The 17,916-nt window shown below is 36.4% G+C and overlaps 1 protein-coding gene across 1 annotated transcript in view; it reads left to right on the forward strand.

Moving 5' to 3' along the window:
• Hells (helicase, lymphoid specific) overlaps positions 1-15,066 on the forward strand; it is a 34,857-nt gene extending 19,791 nt beyond the window's left edge. The window contains exons 12-22 of the mRNA XM_034504217.3: positions 743-839; positions 2,162-2,323; positions 3,322-3,461; positions 3,545-3,683; positions 5,666-5,749; positions 5,832-5,951; positions 7,729-7,845; positions 8,381-8,540; positions 12,212-12,308; positions 12,824-12,900; positions 14,509-15,066. Of these exons, the coding sequence (XP_034360108.1) occupies positions 743-839; positions 2,162-2,323; positions 3,322-3,461; positions 3,545-3,683; positions 5,666-5,749; positions 5,832-5,951; positions 7,729-7,845; positions 8,381-8,540; positions 12,212-12,308; positions 12,824-12,900; positions 14,509-14,603 (1,288 nt within the window). The 3' untranslated portion in view covers positions 14,604-15,066. The remainder of the gene's footprint in view (positions 1-742; positions 840-2,161; positions 2,324-3,321; positions 3,462-3,544; positions 3,684-5,665; positions 5,750-5,831; positions 5,952-7,728; positions 7,846-8,380; positions 8,541-12,211; positions 12,309-12,823; positions 12,901-14,508) is intronic.
• The last annotated feature ends 2,850 nt before the right edge of the window (positions 15,067-17,916 follow it).

A 17,916-nucleotide genomic window follows, 5' to 3' on the forward strand; every position in this document is an offset into this window, starting at 1 on the left:
TTTCACAGAATAGCCTGGGCAGCTTACATGTTCTTTATCTCATAGAAGTAAACCTGACCTGCATAGAAGTTTTTAAAGAATATGACTAGTTAGCACCAGAGAAAAGTTGTAAGATTCTCAATTTTAACCTAAAACTTTTATTGTTGTTATTGCAATTTAAACTTAAAACTATATTTTTAAAACGTTTTCTTGAAATAATATCTTCTGGATGGAAAAAGATGTATACTAAATATGTGTTTTGGACTAGAGATGTAGCCCAGTGAAAAAGAGCTTCTGCTTAGCATATTTGAAGCCCTGGGTTCTATTCTTAGCAGGACAAAAACAAATGAGGAAAAAAAAGTATAGTATCATTTGTACTTGACTTCTATAGGATTTGACTTTTTTAGAAAAAAAATGTAATTGTTTCCTATTCATTTGAATGAAGTTTTAATTTTATTTAAAATTGCCTCTTGATCCTTGGAACAATGTTCCTGTTTCATAATACATAAATTAATATGAAAATTATCCTGTGTTTAATGATATATGCCTGCAATATCAGCACTTGGAGGTGGAGAAGGTCAGGAAGACCCAGAGTTCATGGTTAGACTTGGATCTACAGTGAATTTGAGTCAGCCTGGCCTGAATGAGAACCTTTTTATTTCTGCCGCCTCCCCAAATATGTATATGTATGAAATTGTAAGTATGTACCATGTTAGTATAATTCGGTTCATGTGATAGATTAACTTGTAATTTTCTTTTCCAGCTTTGAGTCTTGGTTTGATATCACTAGTCTTTCTGAAACTGCTGAAGATATTATAGCTAAAGAAAGAGAACAGAACGTTTTACATATGCTGCACCAGGTACCAAATCTCCTTATTCTGCTCACTTTATACTTAAAAGTAAATTAGGAATTCTAGAGACTTAAACTTTGTAGAAGAGACTTGAAAAGTAATAATCCTTTTCCAAGTCATCATCCTTACTAGTGTACTCGTATTGTTTGTCCTTACATTCACCTGTCAGTTTGTAAGTGTGTGTTTATCTGTATTCTGTGAAGTAAATAAATTTTCATTATGCTTATTTATTATTTTTTAAGACGGGGTTTCACTATGTAGCCATGGCAGTCCTCACTATATAGACAGGGTAGCCTTAAACTCAGATTTGCCTGCCTCTGGAGTCCTGGGATTAGTGCTAGGCAGGTGCATTGGAGTTCAGTTATGCTTTAGTCTCCTGTTGCTCTGCCCCACTATACTGAAGTTTTTAATACCACTTTTCTTATATCATAAATAAATTTAAAATATCTGTACTTTTTCCTTAGAAGAAAATTTTAGGTTAAAAGTTTTCTTTTTAAGTTTCCATTGCCTCTTTTATCTAAATTTTTAGACTCCCCTTCACCTATATTTTGGGAATGTGTCCCAGACAAGCAGTCTGCTACTGAGCCATTTCCTCAGCGAGTTATATAAACTTTGAAAACACAGGCAATTGTTTTTCAGAATTTATATATTCACAAAAATTACATGGGACCAAAAACTATAAAAATAAAACTAGGAGATAGTTTTATTGAATCTGCACATACAAATTTTGAGGATTAGAAATATTTCAGAAAAAAAAGGAAAAAAAAAGAGAAATTTTTCAGAATCAGAGTTGAAGAAACGTTGATAAACCCAGGCTTACTCTCATTAAACACACTAAAGAATTGAGATACTCAAATGTCTCTGGATCTGTTGTGGTTTTTTTTTTTATTGTTTTTGTTTTTTTATGAATTACTTTTTCTAGTATCTTTCTCAGTGATTTATAATGTGTGCTATGAGTAACTTACTGGTCTATATGTTGTAAATATTTTCTTTTTGTTTCTCCCCCCTCCCTGAGACAAGGTTTCTTTGTAGACCAGGTTGGCTGCTAACTCATACCTACCTGCGCCTGCCACTGGAATAATAAAAATAAAGGCATGTGCAGCCCACCCAGCTATTTGTGTAAACTCGTAATGATGTTTTTGGGTGTGTCTTTTTTTTTTTTTTAAATAAGTTAAATAATGCTGGTCTGGTATGAGGAGATCTCAAGGAGATATACATTAGTCTTTTATACTTTTTATAGGAAAAATAGGGTAAAGAGTGTTTAGAGTGAGTGTTCCTAAGGAGAGAAGATAACTGATGTTCATATTTATTTGTCCATGTTTAAATTTTAGATTTTAACACCTTTCCTACTGAGAAGATTGAAGTCTGATGTTACTCTTGAAGTCCCTCCTAAGCGAGAAGTGGTTGTTTATGCACCACTTTGCAATAAACAAGAGATCTTTTATACAGCTATTGTGAACCGCACAATTGCAAACATGTTTGGATCTTGTGAGGTAATTGTGGATTTTTGAAGTAACTGTTGATTGGTTGACATACATTTTGTCTTTTAATTTTTAGTCTTTTCTCTCCTCACCTATACTCAGGACTTTGTGAGTAAATGAGACCCAAAGCAGAAGCAGAAGATACTTTCAGTTACTTACAGTCCTCCTAAAATTTAAGTAATCATCTGTATATTAGTTGTTTTGTGGTCATTGGAAATATGTGTTTAAAACTTAAATACTGGGCTGGAGAGATGGTTCAGTGGTTAAGAGCACTGATTGCTCTTCCAGAGGTTCCAGCAAACACATGGTGGCTCACAACCATTTGTAATGGGATCTGATGCACTCTTCTGGTATGTGTATGAAGACAGCAACAGTGTACTTGTATAAACAATAATAAATAATAAAAAAGTAAAACTTACATACCTGTATGTTCAACAGCCTGGTTTTGATGATCCTTTATACTACAAAACAAAAAGTCAGAGATAATCACCACATGTGCTAATGGGTTTCATAAGACATTTTCATTCAAGTGTATCATGTACTTTGACCACATTTGTTTTCCTGTATATCACTGACCCCACCACCTTTAGAAGTCCATTTTTACAGCCACAGAATCTTTGAGAGTCACTATTCTAAAGGGTTATCAACTAGACCAACCCTCTGCAACTGTTTCCTTTATGGGAATGTAGCATTCACTGAGGATTCAAGAATATTTCAAAATTTCAAATAATGTATACTCTATTAAAAGAGTTGGTGGGATTGCTTTGTTATCACGTGCATAAAAGTATACTTCATTCATATTTAGAAGTTCAGAGGTTTTTTTTTTTTTTTACTGTTTTGATTTTTTGAGACACATTTCTCTGTGTAGCCCTGGCTTTCCTGGAACTCACATTGTAAACTAGGCTGTCCTTGAACTCAGAGATTTGCCTGCCTCTGCTTCTTAGGCATGTACCTCCACTGCCTGGTTTCAACAGTTTTTAAACAAATGTCTTTTTATGTATTCTCTTTAGAAGGAAACAGTTGAGCTAAGTCCTACTGGAAGACCAAAACGGCGAAGTAGAAAGTCAGTAAATTACAGTGAACTAGATCACTTTCCTAGTGAATTAGAGAAACTAATAAGTCAAATACAGCCAGAAGTAAACAGAGAAAGGTAAGAGTTTAAAGGTACCTTTAGACATTTAAATTGTGTTTTTTACATTTGTCATACTTAACATTCTTACTATGCTTTTGTAGGACTGTTGTGGAAGGTAATATCCCTATAGAATCTGAAGTTAATCTGAAGCTGCAGAATATTATGATGCTACTTCGAAAGTGCTGCAATCATCCATATATGATTGAATACCCTATAGACCCTGTCACACAGGAGTTTAAGGTAAATGATTAGCTAGTCATTTATTTTGTTTTCTGTGGCTTTTTTTTTTTTTTTAATATTGAGGCAAAATCTTTTTTTTTTTTTTAAATAGATTTAATGACACTAAGCTATTTCATTCATTTACTTATTTTTTTTCTCTTTTGAGATAGGGTCTCCCTATGTATCCTCGAACTCACTCTGTACACTAGGCTGGTCTAAAATTCACAGAGATTTGCTTGTCTTTGCCCCTAATAACTGGGATTCAAAGTATGTGCCACTCCTCCTGGCTTATGTTTTGTTTTTAGTTATATGTTATCTGTGTGTGTGTGTTTGTGCATGTGTGAGTTCAGTGCCTGAGAAGGCCAGAAGAGACCAGAATCTCTGGAACTGGAATTTTCAGGTGGGTGTGAATAGCCTGACAGATACTAGGAACTGAATGCTGGCTCTCTACAAGAGTAGCAAATGACTGAATCACTAAACTATCTCTCTAGCTCCCAAATATTCCTTACTATTATTTACTACCACCACCACTACTACTACTAGTGTGTGTGTGTGTGTGTGTGTGTGTGTGTGTGTGTGTGTGTGTGTGTGTGTAGTGCATGTGGAAAATCAGGACAGCTTTGTGTGGTTCTCTTCTACCTTTATGTGTATTCCAGTGATCAAATATTCAAGCTAAAAGTGAGTTTACTACATGTTTCTTTAGCCTTAAGCTTTATATTGTTTATAATTCATGTTTTCTTTCATTTTTATTAAGAGTTCTGATGGTAATTTTTATACATATTTTACTAAGTTGTAGACAACAAACCTTAATACACACACATAAATGTATGAACTATTGACTTAGGTAAAACTTTTCTAGTTTTGTTTGCTTTTTTGTTTGTTGTTGGGTTTTTTTGAGACAGGGTTTCTCTGTGTAGCCATGGCTGTCCTGGAATTCACTGTAGACCAGGTTGTCCTCAAACTCATAAATCCACCTGCCTCTGCCTCCCAAGTGCTGGGATTAAAGGTGTGTGCCACCACTGCCTGGCTTGTTTGCTGTTTTGATTTGGGGGTTGTGGTGGGCGGCTTTAGGGAGAGCTGCCTTGGAACTCACTGTGTAGACCAGGGTGGCCTTTGCCTCCTGATTGTTAGAATTAAAGTTGTTTGCCACCATACATCTGTCTAAAATAGAATCCTTTTGTTGTTTTTGTTTTGTTTGTATTTTTTTGTTTTCGAGACAGGGTTTCTCTGTATAGCCCTGGCTTTCCTCGAACTGGCTGTGGATCAGGCTAGCCTCTAACACAAGAGGCCTGTCTCTACCTCCTAAGTGCTAGAATTAAAAGCATGTGCCATTACCACTTTGGCTTATTTTTATTTTATGTGTATGAATGTTTGCCTGTATTTTTATTTATATATATATATATTTATTTATTTATTTTAAATGTGTGTACATCATGCTTGTTTAGGTCAAAAGAATGGTTCTGATATTGGCAACTGGAATTATGGCTTATGAGCTGCCATGTGGGTGCTGGGACATAAACCTGCCTCCTCTGCAAGAACAGCAAGAGTTCTCAACCAATGAGACATTGCTTCAGCGTCCAATTTTAATTTTTTAAGCACATGCTGGCCACAAGCTGGCCTTGGACTTCAGATCCTTCTGACATATTTGCATTATATCATCCTTCTGCTTCTGCCACCACTGTGCTTAGATTTCAGACATTACCACCACACCTGTTAAGTTCATGATTGAGTTTATCGTTATACTTGAACTTAGTTTTCTTTGTCTCTTTCTTGAAAAGTAATTATATCAATTTACAGAGATTGAATAATGACTTGTCATTGAAAATTGAGCTGTTAAGGTTGGGTGTGATAATACATATCTTTTATAGCAGCACTCCTATTGGGAGATAGAGGCAGGCAGATCTCTGAGATTAAAAACCAGAAAAAAAATGAGCTATTAAAATGGCACACGATTGGAAATTATATTAACAATTTTCTTCCTTTTTTTTTTGTCTACTTTTAAGATTGATGAAGAATTGGTAACAAATTCTGGGAAGTTCTTAATTTTGGATCGAATGCTGCCTGAACTTAAAAAAAGAGGTCACAAGGTGGTACTTCTGACTAGAATTTTAGCCATTTAGTTTCTTATGAATCAGTATAGTTATTAACATGGATGTGTTTAAATTCTAGGTTCTGGTGTTTTCACAAATGACAAGCATGTTGGACATCTTGATGGATTATTGCCATCTTAGAAACTTCACCTTTAGTAGACTTGATGGTTCCATGTCTTATTCAGAAAGAGAAAAAAATGTAAGACCTCACATGAGTTTTTTTGTGACTTCTGTCTTCATCTTTGAAATAATGTGACCAAAAACTTTGTAGTAGGATTGATCAAGGATAAGCATTTTGATTGAGTACTAACAGGATCTTAGTTTTGAGTCTCATACCCATGCACGCACATGTAACCTTCTGGTACAGTCATAGATCGGATAGTATCCTACTTACTTAACCACTGCTGTAAGAACAATGGGACAGTAGGGCATTGTTTCCTGCTTTTTATCCTAGTTTTCAACTTTTCATCATCAAAATTCTAAGCATGTGGCAATTAGAAGAGTTTCCTAGTTGGCTACTATCATTCCACCCAGAACCTGCCATTAACATCCCATTATTTCTTTTTATCACACTTGTGATACAGCAATAGGCCATTGCATCTACTCAACATTCCCTCATTTGTGTATGTGTGTGTATATGTGTATATATACATGTATACACACACATATATGTGTGTGTGTGTGTGTGTGTGTATATATATATATATATATATATATATATATATATAATGTTTATATTATGTGCATGAGTGTTTACATGTATGTATTTTGTACCACATTAATGAATACCTGACAGGCAGGCTAGAAGAGGATATACAATCTCTAGGAACTGAATCTCAGACACTGAGAGCAATAAGCACTCATACCCACCACACTATCCCCAGATTTATTTTTTAAACGTTTCCTTATTTGTATGTTTTTGTGTGTATGAAGATATACATGGTCTGCAACTTACATGGAAGCCAAAGGACAACATGATGGAGTTATTCTCTTCATTGTGTGTGTTACAGGGATTGAACTCAGGTTGTCAATCTTAAGAGACAAAGCTATTTTTATGGGTAGTGTTTTGGGTTTTGTCAGACATATTTGCATTATATCATCCTGGGTAGTTTTGAACCAGAGTGCAGTTCAGACTTGGAATACTTTTTATTTGACCTCCAGTGTTAAGATTACAAGTGTGAACCACCACACATAACTGTCTATTCTCTGGATGCGTTTAGAGTATATTTTTGTCATTGACTTTTGGGTAAGAGTTACTATGGAGCAAATAAAATATGTATTATTTTGACAAGCATGTGCAAATTTGTTACATACAACTACTGAGATTAAAATTACCACCTGCCCAGAAAGTATGTGCTTCTTCCTAGTTAAGCTACCCATCCCAATTTTTAATACTGTTTTTGTTTCTGGGGTGTGTGTCAGTTGGCCTTGTATGTGTTTGTTGTGTGGATGTGTATATGTACATGTACTAAGGTAAGGAAGACATTTAATATCGTCTTCCTTTGTTCTCCATCATGTCTTAGAGACAGGGTGTCTCACTAGAACTCATTAATTAGACTGGCTGACTACTGAGCTCCAGGGATCAGCCTGTCTCTGCTATTTCCGTTTCTCCTACCAACTCTGTATTAGTGACCAGGGCCACCACTTAGTCTTTTCATAGGTGCCAGGGATCTGTGAACTGTGATTCTCTTGCTTGTATGGCAGAAGCTTTACTGGTAGAGCCATCAGTTAAAGTAGCTTTATCTGTTTTTTGATACTGGATATGATACACACCTTTAACAAAATACAAATAGCTTGTGTAATGTATATGTTTGAAAAGCAATGTTTACATAAGTAGAGGTTTTATTAGCTAATATAGTTGTTTCCTAGCTCTGTTGGAAAAGACTTTAACAGTGATATTTAAAAATAATGCCCTCCACCCATGTTTAAAATTGTTTCTTTTTAAATTCTTTTATGTTTGTTTTTTTTGCATTTAGATATACAGTTTCAACACGGATCCAGATGTTTTTCTTTTCTTAGTGAGTACACGAGCTGGTGGCTTAGGCATTAATTTGACTGCAGCAGATACAGTGATCATTTATGACAGTGATTGGGTAAGAAGTACAGCAATATGCTGACTATATTTCTGTTCTGAAAACGTTATCCTTTATTTCATACATATTGATGTTTTATTTACCTTTTCTGAAAAGTGCCTGTTTGCCAGTAGGAATTTATCAAGCTTTCTGTGGATAAAAACTTAAGATATTTTCAGAGTATTTAAATCATTTTAGGTTACTTTTATTTATTTAGTGAATGTATGTGAATAATGTGTAGAGGTCAGAGGACAGTATGCAGGAATTGGTTCTTTCTACCATTTGGATCCTGGGTATTAAATGCAAATGATGAGGCTTACTGGCAGGTACCTTTATCGGTTGAGCCATCTCAGTGGCCCCTGTGGGAGCATTTAAGTAGAAAACTTTCTAACTGTTATGTGAGTTATAATTTATACAGCCATACTGGAAGTTAAAATGAATCTTAAGAACCATTAAAAAGTTTCTCCCCAGAAAATGCACATGATTATTTTCTTTCACCATTTTATTTTTTAGGTTTAACAATTCTACTAACTGTACATTTCTTTTCAACTTTAAGAATCCCCAGTCTGATCTTCAGGCCCAAGATAGATGTCATAGAATTGGTCAGACAAAGCCAGTTGTTGTATATCGCCTTGTAACAGCAAATACTATTGACCAGAAAATTGTGGAAAGAGCAGCTGCTAAAAGAAAATTGGAGAAGCTGATAATTCATAAAAGTAAATGATTTTTAACTTGCTTCAAATGGTGTATTTATTACTCTTTATGTATGAATGTGTTGCTTGCATGTATGTCTGTCTTCCATATGCAAGCCTAGTGATCAGAAAGGCTTAAGTAACTATTATGAGCCTCCATGTGGCTGCTGGGAATTGACTCAAGTTCTTTGTAAAGGCATCCAATGCTCCAAATCTGAGCCATCTCTATAGCTCTGTAATGATTAGTATGAGGTAATTTTGTGGTTCAGTTATCCATGTTGTGAAAATTTCCAGTGTTGTTACATCCATCCATCATCTATCCATCCATTCGTTTTGGTTTTTTCAAGACAGATTCTCTGCGAAGCTCTAGCTGCTATCTGTTTGTGTATCTGCCTTCAGATACACCGGAAAAAGAGCATCAGGTCCTATTACAGATGATTGTGAGCCACCATGTAGTTGCTGGGAATTGAACTCAGGATATTTGGAAGAGCAATCAGTGTTCTTAACATCTGAACCATTTTTCCAGCCTTGTCTGCCTGCCTGCCTGCCTGCCTGCCTGCCTGTCTATCTATCTATCTATCTATCTATCTATCTATCTATCTATCTATCTATCTTCTCTGTATAGCTCTGGCTGTCCTGGCATTAATTAGTAGACCAAACTTGCTTCAAATTCTAATTTCCTCTTCCTCCCAAGTGTAGGAATTAAATGTGTGAGCCACCACCTTTGGTCCTTAGAACAATGTTTTCAAAAGTTTTAAAACTTAAGTGTTCTCCATATACTAGATATTAAATGCTAATAGTATATCATAGTATTATCAAATTCTTATTCTGTCGAATAGATTTTTGAAGGATGAAAATGAAAGGGGAGCTTCATGTCTTGCTTACCCAGATTTTGTTTTATGCATTTAACATAAAATTTTTTCTAAGTCTAGAGAAATAAGAGGAACATGACCTTAAAAACGTGTAAAATTACTTTTTAGAATTTATTATTTAAATTCCATCTGTTGTCCCCCCTCCTTGCTCCTCCTTCCACAGTTTCTCATCCCATTCCTCCTTCTCCTTGCCTCTGAGAGGATGCTCTCCCCTACACCAGGCCTCCTCCTTCCCTGGGACCTTAAGTCTTGAGGATTAGGCGTTTCTTCTCCCACTGAAGCCAGACCAGGCAGTCTTCTGCCACATATGTGCTGGGGACCTCGGACCAGCCCATGTGTACTGCCTGGTTGGTGGCTCAGTCTCTGGGATAGTTGAGATCGAGAGGTCCGGGTTAGTTGGGGCTGCTGATCTTCCTATGGAGCTGCCCTCCCCTTCAGCTTCTTTAATCTGTCCCCTAATTCAACCATAAGGGTCCCTGACTTCATTCTAATGGTTGGGTGTAATTTTCTGTGCCTGTCTCAGTCAACTGTTGGTAGGGTCTCTCAGACGACAGCTCCTGTCTGTAAGCACATCATAACATCAGTAATAGTGTCAGGCCTTAGTACCTGTGCCTCCCATTGAGATGGATCACAAGATGGACTGATCACTGGACTGCCTTTCCTTCAGTCTCTTCTCTGTTTTTGTCCCTGCAGTTCTTTTAGACAGGAAGAAAATTCTAGGTCAGAAATTTTGACTGTTGGTTAGTAACCCCATTCCTCTTCTTGAGGGCTTGTCTATCTCCTGGAGGTGGAATCTTCAAGTTCCCTCTCCTGATTGTTGGGAATTTTGGCTAAGGTCACCTTCATTGAGTCCTGAGAGTTCTAACCTCCCAGGCCTCTAGTACTGTCTAGAGGGTACTCACACCCCCACTCCCCTGTGAGGCTGCTTATTTTCATTCTCCTGGCCCTCTGGGCTTCTCTCTTGTACCCAGCTTGCCCCATACCTGATCCTGTTCCCCTTCTTCCCTTCCTGTCTCACCCAGGTCCCTCCCTCCCTCTAGCTCCCATGATTATTTTCTAACCCCTTCTAAGTGGGATTAAAGCATCCTCATTTGAACCTTTCTGCTTGTTACACTTCTTATGGTCTGTGGTTTGTATCCTAGGTATTCTGTACTTTTTGTCTAATATCCACCTATCAGTGAGTATATACCATGCATGTCCTTTTGGGTCTGGGTTACCTCTCTCAGGATGATGTTTTCTAGTTCCATCCATTTGCCTACAAAATTTATGAGGTCCATGTTTTTGATAGCTGAAGAGTATTTCATTGTGTAAATGAACTATATTTTTTGTATTGATTCTTTGGTTGGGGACATCATTGTGTCCTGTAAGTTTGGGTATGTTTTGTCTTCATTTTCATTGAATTCTATAAAGTCTTTGATTTCTTTTTCTTCTCAGACCAAGTTATTTTTGAGCAGAGAGAATGTTGTTCAGTGTTCGTGAGTATGTGGGCTTTCTGTTGTTTTTGTTATTGAAGTTCATCCTTTTTCTGTGGTGATGTGATAGAATGTATGGGATTATTTCAATCTTATATATCTGTTAAATCCATTTGGTTCATAATTTCTGTTAGTTTCACTGTGTCTTTGTTTAGTTTCTGTTTCCATGATTTTTGAGAGTGGAGTGTTGAAGTCTCCCACTATGATTGTGTGAGGTGCAACGTGTGCTTTGAGCTTTAGTAAAGTTTCTTTTAACAATTGTGGATGCCCTTGCATTTGGGGCATAGATGTTCAGAATTGAGACTTTCTCCTGGTATTCCTTTGAATATGAAGTGTCCTTCCCATCTCACTTGGTAACTTTTGGTTGGAAGTCTATCTTATTGGATATTAGGATGACAAGTCCCACTTGTCTCTAGGGACTGATTCTTGGAAGACTTTTTTTCCAGCATTTTTCCGAGGTAGTGTCTGTCTTTGTCATTGAGGTGTGTTTCTTGTATGCAGCAAAGTGCTGGATACTGCTTGCATATCCAGTCTGTTTAGCTTATGTCTTTTTATTGGGAAATTAAGTCTGTTGATATTGACAGAGATTAAAGACAGATGATTGTTATGTTTGTTGTAGGCGTGTATGAGATTCCTTTTGGTTTTGCTGTGAGATGATTGATTACTTGTTTCTTTCTTTGGTGTAGGTACCCTCCTTGTGTTAGAGTTTTCCTTCTAGACTCCTCTGTAGGGCTGGATTGGTAGATAGATATTGTTTAAATTTAATTTAATTTTGCAATATTTTGGTGTCACCTGAGTCTCTGGTTACTTTGGACCTCATGGGAGGCAGACAGGCTGTTGGGTATAGGAGGGTATGTGGCCAGAATGGAGATGCAGACCAGAAGGGTAAAATCACTTAATGATTTTTTTTTTTTATAATCCTCTTCAGCCTGCACATCCATCTATCTATATCTATCTTTCTCTCTTTTTCTCTCTTTCTCTCTCTCTCTTTCTTTCTTTCTTTCTTTCTTTCTTTCTTTCTTTCTTTCTTTCTTTCTTTCTTTCTTTCATATTTATTTTATGTATATAAGTACACTGTAGCTCTCTTCAGACACACCAGAAGAGGGCATCAGATCCCACTGCAGCTGGTTGTGAGCCACCGTGTGGTTGCTGTCAGTAAATACCAGCCCTTTGCCATATGACAGACAATTTTATACTTCCAGCAAGATCCAATGAAATGGCACAATGGATCCCTACACACAAAGTAAATCAGTAAATGTTAAATTTTTTTTCAAATTGTAATATATTGTAGTTTTCGAAGAAGTTTTATAATAAATTTGTTGATTTCTTTTGTTTTTCTTTACCTCCCCAGATCATTTCAAAGGTGGTCAGTCTGGGTTAAGTCAATCTAAAAATTTCCTGGATGCAAAGGAATTAATGGAGTTATTAAAATCTAGAGATTATGAAAGGTAAAATTAAAACATTTTAACATTTCATGGTTTAAAAGAGTGAGTGTGTGAATATTCCTGCTACTCTACCTGTATGGAGATCAGAAGACAACTTGCAAGATTTGGTTTCTTTTTTGTACCGTGTAGGTCCTGGGGATTGAGCTCAGGTTATCATGCTTGGTGGTGGGGACCTTTACCCATTGAGTGGTTTTGTTAGCCCAAAATTTATTTTTTTTTTAAACTTTTTAATTTTTTATTTTATGTTGATGATTTAGCTGCTTGTATTTCTGTATCATATGCATCCCGTACACCTTCAGAAGCAACATGAGGGCATTGGATTTTCCAGAGCTGGAGTTAAATATCGATAGTTATGGGCTGAGGTGCATGGTGGGATGTGAGAATGGAACCCAGGACCTCTATAAGAGCAGTCAATCCTATTAACCTTTACGGTATCTCGCCTGTCTGCAAAATGTTTTAATTTATACTGTAATATAAAATTCTTTGTAAATTCTCATATACTTGGATTTTTTTAATAGGGAAGTAAAAGGATCCAGAGAGAAGGTCATTAGTGATGACGATCTAGAATTGTTATTAGATCGAAGTGATCTCATTGGTGAGTATTTGCCCTTTTTTGTAATGAAAACTTTGAAACCTATTCAGAAAGTAGTGTAATGAAGCCCTGGTATAGTTTATTCAGCCGTAATTGTTCCCACCATTTAGTGATTATTATTTTCTTACTGTTTTTCTTTAGTTGGAGAATTACATAACTGAGTACTTCTCCATGGTGTTAAGCTGAGCACTTAGGGTCAATGTTGCACTTTAGAATACTGGCACTAAGAATGTAATTTCATCTATTATTTAGTTCAGTCATGTTTTCATGGTTGTCTCACTTTTTTATTGCAGTTTTAAAACAGTATCCAAATTGTGTTTATTATTTATCTTTTTTTTTTTTGTTTTTTTTTTTTTTTGTTTGTTTGTTTGTTTTTGTTTTTCGAGACAGGGTTTCTCTGTGTAGTCCTGGCTGTCCTGGAACTCACTCTGTAGACCAGGCTGGCCTCGAACTTAGAAATCCGTCTGCCTCTGCCTCCCAAGTGCAAGGATTAAAGGCGAACGCCACCACTGCCCGGTCATTATTTATCTTAAATTACTATTCATCTTTTGTTTTTCTGTGTTAGTTCCTTCCTGGAGGACCTCAATGTCCTGCAAAATGGTCTATAACCTGAAATTACTTAAACTTCCATATCTGAGCCATGAACAATGTCTTGTCATCTTTTCAGAAAGCACATTGTATCTGACTTTTCATTTTCAGTGAGATAAGATTAATCAGATTCAGGCAATTTTTTTTCTATCAATTTCTCGGTTCTTAGAGAACTAATAATCAAAAGCCTGTTTTGAACATTCTTGTTCCCTTCCTCAACTTTTCCTAGATCAGTTTTCCCTTCCCTACATACCCTACTGTGTGTTCTTTTGTTTTTAAAACTTTCGGGATTAGTTTATGCTGCCTAAATATTCTTGAATATGTGGTTCTCCACTGGCACACCCCTACTGATGGAGCATGACAAATGCCAGTTGCTGGGAGAGAAACAGATTTCTCTAAAAGTGCAGTTCCTGGTAAAGTACAGAGCTCACTTTGAAAAAAAAATGAGATTTTGTTAAATTAATGGTAAAGAATTCTGTGAGATACATGATACATAAAACAAATTTGCACTGGTTCTAAGCTGAAGTTTAGTTTTTCACAGTGTCTTTTTTACTTTATATGTGTCTATAGCAGGGGCATGCCTGGTTCCTCAGAAGTCAGAAACGTTTGTCCTGTCCTGGAACTGGATGGTTGTGAACTGTGGGTGCTAGAGCTCTGCAAGAGCAGTTACTGCTTATAACCACTGATCCACCTCTCCAGCCTTTAGCGTTCAAACTAAGCATGGTTGTGTTTTTAAAAAACAGCTCTGAGAAAATAGATTAGTTTTTTGTCTGTACCTTTGTACACATAGATTTAGATCAGCAAAATAAGGCTTCATATTGTTTCCTCTGTTGTTTGGAACTGAAATAAAAGCAGTATTAAAGTGAGCTCTATGGGTAGAGGACAATATACCACAATTCTCTGGGTTTTTATAGTTTAGAGAGAGGACTTGTGACATCTCACATCGTATTAAAAATTTCTTAACATATATCTTTTGATTTATTATGCCTTTAAAAATGTGTTGTTCTCATATTCCTCTCTTAGATCAAATGAAGGCTTCAAAATCCATTAAAGAGAAAACAGGGATATTCAAAATACTAGAAAATTCTGAAGATTCCAGTGCTGAATGTTTGTTTTAAAGCAGAAGAACTAAATGGCTTTTAAAAACTTTTGTTCATATCCATTCTGGTAATTTGCCCGTTGGCTTTGAAATCCAAATTGTTCACTTTACTTTATGATATATCAGTTTATATAATGTAAAACTAGTACTGTTGCATACTTAAGATGTTAATTTTGTGGATTTTATTTAGTATAAAATTTCTATAAATTTAGACTTTCAGCTTTTGGGACTGGGTAGTACTTTTGAGTTTTGTCTATTATGTACTTAACCATTGCCAAGTTTGTCAGCCTTCCTGTGGAAGTTTAGTAAGTGTCTCCCCCACCCCCTTAGTAATGTAATTCATGGGATTTGGACTTCAGTTATGGAGCACACTTTTGATGGGGGAGATTTATTGAAACTGTACTTTCTGTTGCTGAAGTGTAAAGTTTTTGATTTTTTTTAAGTCAATAAGATGACTTACCAAATAAATGTTTATTATAATATGATCTGGTCACATTATTTTGTCAGGAAACTAGTAATTTAGTTAAAATAGTAAGACTTATTTAATATTAGGATTCAACAGTATTGTCTGAACTGACTTTTTTTGTAAGGATGTCATATAAAGATTTTAGCAGAAAAGTTGAAAGAAAACGTAAGATTGATTAAAAAACAGAATTTGTGAGTGATAAATTTTACAAAGGAAGACTAGAAGTTGAATAGAGAAACTAAGAGGATTTATAGAAGGGATGCAGATACAACCAGAGTGAAGTGTATAAGAAACTCAGGATACAAATTAAGCGAGCATACCAGCCACAAAGGGAACAACAATATAGGCCCAGCTCAGGAGGTTAATGACAGTGAAGAAGAAATACTGAGTGTACCCTACCTAGGGCAGGGGATGTGTTCAGTGACCCATTTGTTTGTTTATTTCATTTAATTTTGTGTGTGTGTGTGTATTGTTTGATCCCCCTGGAGCTGGAGTTAGAATAGGTTATTAACTTCCTGACATTGGTGCTGAGAAACACAAGTCCTTTGGAAGAGCAATAAGCACTTTTAACCACTGAGGTATCATTTTAGCTCCTGAACTATCTACTTACTGATTGTCCTGTGAGAAATTGTTACACTTTATGATTGGGGGTAGATCAAGACAGGGTTTTGTATAGTCCTGGCTGTCCTAGAACTCATTCTGTAGACCAGGCTGGGTTAGAACTTTTCAACATCTGTTTGCCTATGCTTCCCAAGTGCTGGCATTAAATGTGTGTACCACTACCAGGCTAATCTTGAATGAAAGCATCCTTTCCTTTCCAAGGTAACAGCCCTTGGGAGCCTTCTACATCTAGTGCTGGGCAACCCAGAGCCTTGTACCTACTAGAAGAGCCCTTGACTGTCCTTAGACTTCTTTAGCTCATTTTGAGAGAGCATTACCCAGGTTGTCCTGTCAATATCTCCTTGTCTTTGTCTAAGTAGCTAGGATCGTGGGATGCACCATGCCCAGCTTGTTTAGTTTAATAGTTACTCTCTGGGGTCAGTAGATTTGCAAGTCAGATAAATATATCACAAGAACTAACACAATTTTGTGATTGTTAACATGGGCTCTATAGTCAATTCTGGGATCAAATTCTAATGTGGTCTTAGGGAAATCAATGAGCTGGTAGCTATAGTTTTCTTACCTGTAAACTGCAGAAACCATAGTCTTGGCATTGGTGTAAAGATTATATTATATGCAATACAGCTGCAAAGTACAATTTTCCTTCATCTCAGAAGGGGGTAGGTATTATAGCTACATCTCTTAGGATACTGCCCTTTAACATGACCTGGAGTCTTTTGAAGAGAATGTGTGATTAAAGGTGTTCATAGTAATACTGTAATGAATTGTCTTCTTATCACAGCCATACAGTGCAGTTTCACAGAGGACCCAAGTGCCATGACTTTATGGATAGTGGGTCTTGTAGTTTTCTTCTGAAAACTTGCTAAAGTATTAAATACTGTTGAAGGCAGTCACAAAAGTAGACTGGCATGGGGAGCTGGAGAGATGGCTCAGTGATTAGGAACACTGGCTGTTCTTCCAGGGGATAGGGGTTAGATTCCCAGTACCCACATGACAGCTTACAACTGTAACTGCAGTTCCAAAGGGTCTGAAGGCCTGTTGGCTTATACAGGAATACCCGCCATGCACAGACTTACACGTAGGCATAATACATTATCTGGGGCTCATTTATTTCTAATACTGTGAATGGTTGTAGAGATCATGCTGTTGTGTGGGATGTACTACCTCTGATACTGCACAGCTTGTTTTTCCTTACTGTGCTTTAAAGGCCTGCCCATGCTGCCGTCCACACATTTAGTTAGTGTGTGTCCCACATTTTGCCTTCTGCAGTGTGGCTTTTTACAATTTCCACTGAGTTTTCACTCTCAACCAGCAGTACCTGTTTTTCTACAGCTTTTTAAATTTTCTCCAACCTTTCTAAATTTTGGCCTCTCTGATTATTATAAAGTAGTATCTCATTTTGCTTGCCCTGTTTTGTTATGCATCTTCTTAGTTTTTGTTTTTAGGTTTCTTTATTATGTGCACAGTCCTCTGCCTGCATCTATGCTGTACACCAGAAGAGAGCGCCAGATCTCATTATAGATGGTTGTCAGCCTCCATGTGGTTGCTGGGAATTGAACTCAGGACCTCTGAAAGAGCAGTCAGTGCTCTGAACCTCTGAACCATCTCTCTATCCCATCTTTAGTTTTGCCTGTATAATCTACATCAGAATCAGCTTCAAGTTTTGTTGAGTATTTCTATCATATTCCATTGTATCATGTATTCATCTTATTATTTTGTTTAAACTGTTAGATAATATAAATAACTGAGTTTTCCGTGTTGATTGTTTACATATTTAAAGATATTTTCTCTATTCTTTTAGACATTCCATAAACTTCGTTGGTTAAATTTCACAGTTATTTAATTATCTGTTACCTAAATTTTCCTGTTAACCCAAGGATTTCTTAGGTATTTATCTCACAGGTATATTACTTCTAAAAACTAACTTCTTTGTTGTGATTTACCTACATTGCATTAGTGTGATGTTCTCTGCATTGTATTGCTTGCTTGTTTATTGCTTCTGTGACAGGGTCTCTCAGGCTGGCTTTACATTTGTTTCATAGCCAAGGAAGACCTTGAACTACTGACCCTCCTGCCTTCACCCATCAAGTGCAGTCTTTGCAGGCTTGCTCCACCACACATGCATGCATGATGTTAACCTTTTTTGTGAATGTCTTCCTTTATACTTGAAAAGAATATACATTTTTTTGATACTGCTTTATAACGTGTTTTATTCTTTAATAAATATAATTGCTTACTTTGTTAA

Source organism: Arvicanthis niloticus, chromosome 1 (assembly GCF_011762505.2).
Source record: "Arvicanthis niloticus isolate mArvNil1 chromosome 1, mArvNil1.pat.X, whole genome shotgun sequence".
Taxonomy (NCBI): Eukaryota; Metazoa; Chordata; class Mammalia; order Rodentia; family Muridae; genus Arvicanthis; species Arvicanthis niloticus.